At 45.5% G+C, this 2500-nt stretch overlaps 1 protein-coding gene across 18 annotated transcripts in view; it reads left to right on the top strand.

Moving 5' to 3' along the window:
* Positions 1-2500, top strand: part of LOC135101945 (nephrin-like) — a 529348-nt gene that overhangs the window by 387529 nt on the left and 139319 nt on the right. For all 18 annotated transcript variants that reach the window (XM_064006385.1, XM_064006371.1, XM_064006370.1 and 15 more), the window contains one exon: positions 1614-1758. In XM_064006385.1, the coding sequence (XP_063862455.1) occupies positions 1614-1758 (145 nt within the window). The remainder of the gene's footprint in view (positions 1-1613; positions 1759-2500) is intronic.

The following is a 2500-nucleotide window of genomic DNA, read 5'->3' as shown; positions in this document are numbered from 1 at the left end:
TGTGTATTATCACAAAGTTTAGTGAATATTTTATCTATGAAATAAATAAAAACTAATATATGGAGCAATGAGTTACTCTGAGCTCTGCAAAGACCAAGCAAGGACTGAGGATGCGATGGATGGAGATCGTTGCCAGATACTGATTCACATCTGAAACATTTTGCTGAATATGGCATCACTACCCTGGGGAACTGTATATGTAACTCAATCCGTGACCTGTCAACTTGTCAATCTCGGCAGTGGGGAATCAGGGTTGTAAGCTTTTCCTATTTGGCGACGCGTGGCTTGCAGGGAAGGCGATTCCATTTGACCTTCCAGATTTTGCTGCCACTGCTCCCGCCCCTTCAGAGAACTCAAGCACGGTGGCCGGGTGTCGAGGGGCGCGCTCCCTCTTCCTGTCTCCCTGCTGCACGACAAACTTCATGTGAACTGAAATGTACATAATCTTGGAGTTTGCTTTAGGGAGCCTCCGCCTGGCCTGCCTTTCCTCGTGGGTGGCGTGAGGGATGTCCTTCTGTAGGCCCGTACTTAGAAACGCTCCGCTCTCTCACCACTACTATTTTCAAAGGCCACGGGAATAATTAGCCAAGTTCTCAAGAGTGTTTCTCCTTTTAATAATGTAGAAAGCTTGCTAACCTGTCACCAAAATCATAAAAATACTCTTAGAAACCAGTGTAGCTTCAACTAAAGCCTTTTGAAAGTAGTGGAGGTGCGGCGCAGAAATGTTTCAGAATATGGTCCATACGTAGATGCAGGTGGTTGTGTCCTTACTACATGGACGCGGCGGTGTAACTTGCTTCCACATTATAAAACAGACCCAGAACCTTCTTGACCTTCTTCCCGCAACGACCTCTCTTTACGCTCACACTTGACATTCGTATTAGATTTGGCTCGTATTCCTGCAGCACGCGAGGGAGGGGAGGAATGCACGCGTGGGAATATAATAACTAAACACGCTATAAACATGGCGTAATAAACTTCAACGCATAACTCAAAGGCTTGGGGAAAATGTTATCTATATGTAAAACCCCCTGAATGCAATGAAGGTGGTGCAATAAACTGTAACTCACTGCATACATCCTCCACCTCTTCGTTTTTTTTTTTATCTCCTCCTCCTCCTCCTTCTCAAACCCTCCTCCTTTATTCAGTTTCTTCCTTTTTCCTTCCTCTTCCTTCTTCTTCTCTTGAAACCCTCTTCCTCTTTTCTCCCTCCTCTTCCTCCTCTTCCTCATTTCCCCTCCTCAATTCAACGTCTCCTTCCTCTAGCCATTTCTCTTCAACCCTTCCCTCACCACTTCCATCTCTCCTTCCTTTTACTTCCTCTCTTCCTCTTCTGCTCCATCTTTTCCTTATCCTCCTCTTCAAACCCTCCTCCTTTTTCTCCTTCGCCTCCTCACACGCTTTTTCTCTTCCTCTTCCCCTCCTCGTTCTCCTCCTCCTCAAACCCTCTTTCTCTTCCTCTTCCCATCTTCCTCCTACCCAAATCATCTTCCTCACTACAGTTTGTACCTATTTTCTTCCTTCTCTTCCTCCTGCTCCTCCTCCAACCTTCACCATCACTTCAGAGCCTCCTTCGTAACCACTCCTCTTCCTCTCTCTCTCTCCCTTGACAGACGGAGCACGGGGTGAACATGAGCACTTCCCGCGTCAAGGTGGTCGCCTCCCGCCGCCACCACGGCCAGCGCCTCACCTGCACCTCCGTCAACCCGCTGTTCCCGCTCGCCAGACTCACCGATTCCACGCTCCTCAATGTTACCTGTGAGTCCCCTACCTGTGTGTGTGTGTGTGTGTGTGTGTGTGTGTGTGAAGATGTTGTTATGCAAGGTTTTGTATTTTGTTACTTTATGTATTACGTATTGTCCATTTTGTATTATGTATTAATTTGTATTTTGCTTATATATCACTTGTTCTGCGTTCATGAATTAAATGACTGTGTGTGTGTGTGTGTGTGTGTGTGTGTGTGTGTGTGTGTGTGTGTGTGTGTGTGTGTGTGTGTGTGTGTGTAGAGGGCGTTGCAGCAGCTCAACAAAGGCTCGAGTGGCTCTTCACATTTTATCTGTTTTTACGCCTCAGAGTTATTACGCTAAAAAAAAAAAAAAAAAAAAAAAGTGGGCATTAGAAGACTTATAAAAGGTGCAAGGAACTTAAGAGAGTTAGAGTGAGAGATGATGTTATTGGACTTAATCAGAAAAGGCAGTTAAAATTTTGACTCCCTTGCATAAAAGCTGAATTTTTGCGCATGTGCAGAACTGCCCTAGCAAAGCGTCCTTAGCAACCGCAGTGAAACATCAGTCACCCCCCGCCTGACCCTTAAAATGTCTGGACTTGATGATGTTGCGACAGTGGAATCACTTGCACCAAATGAAATTAACAAAGTAAAGAATGCGCAGCTCAAACAGATGTTGGCTACACTGATAAGAGAAAATGGGAATGAACCATCCAGTGTGTGTGTGTGTGTGTGTGTGTGTGATAAGGTTTGCTAAGTGTATTCTCATCAAAG

The sequence above is a fragment of the Scylla paramamosain genome, chromosome 7 (genome assembly GCF_035594125.1).
Source record: "Scylla paramamosain isolate STU-SP2022 chromosome 7, ASM3559412v1, whole genome shotgun sequence".
NCBI classification, from domain to species: Eukaryota; Metazoa; Arthropoda; class Malacostraca; order Decapoda; family Portunidae; genus Scylla; species Scylla paramamosain.
This window is presented reverse-complemented; position numbering and strand designations above follow the sequence as displayed.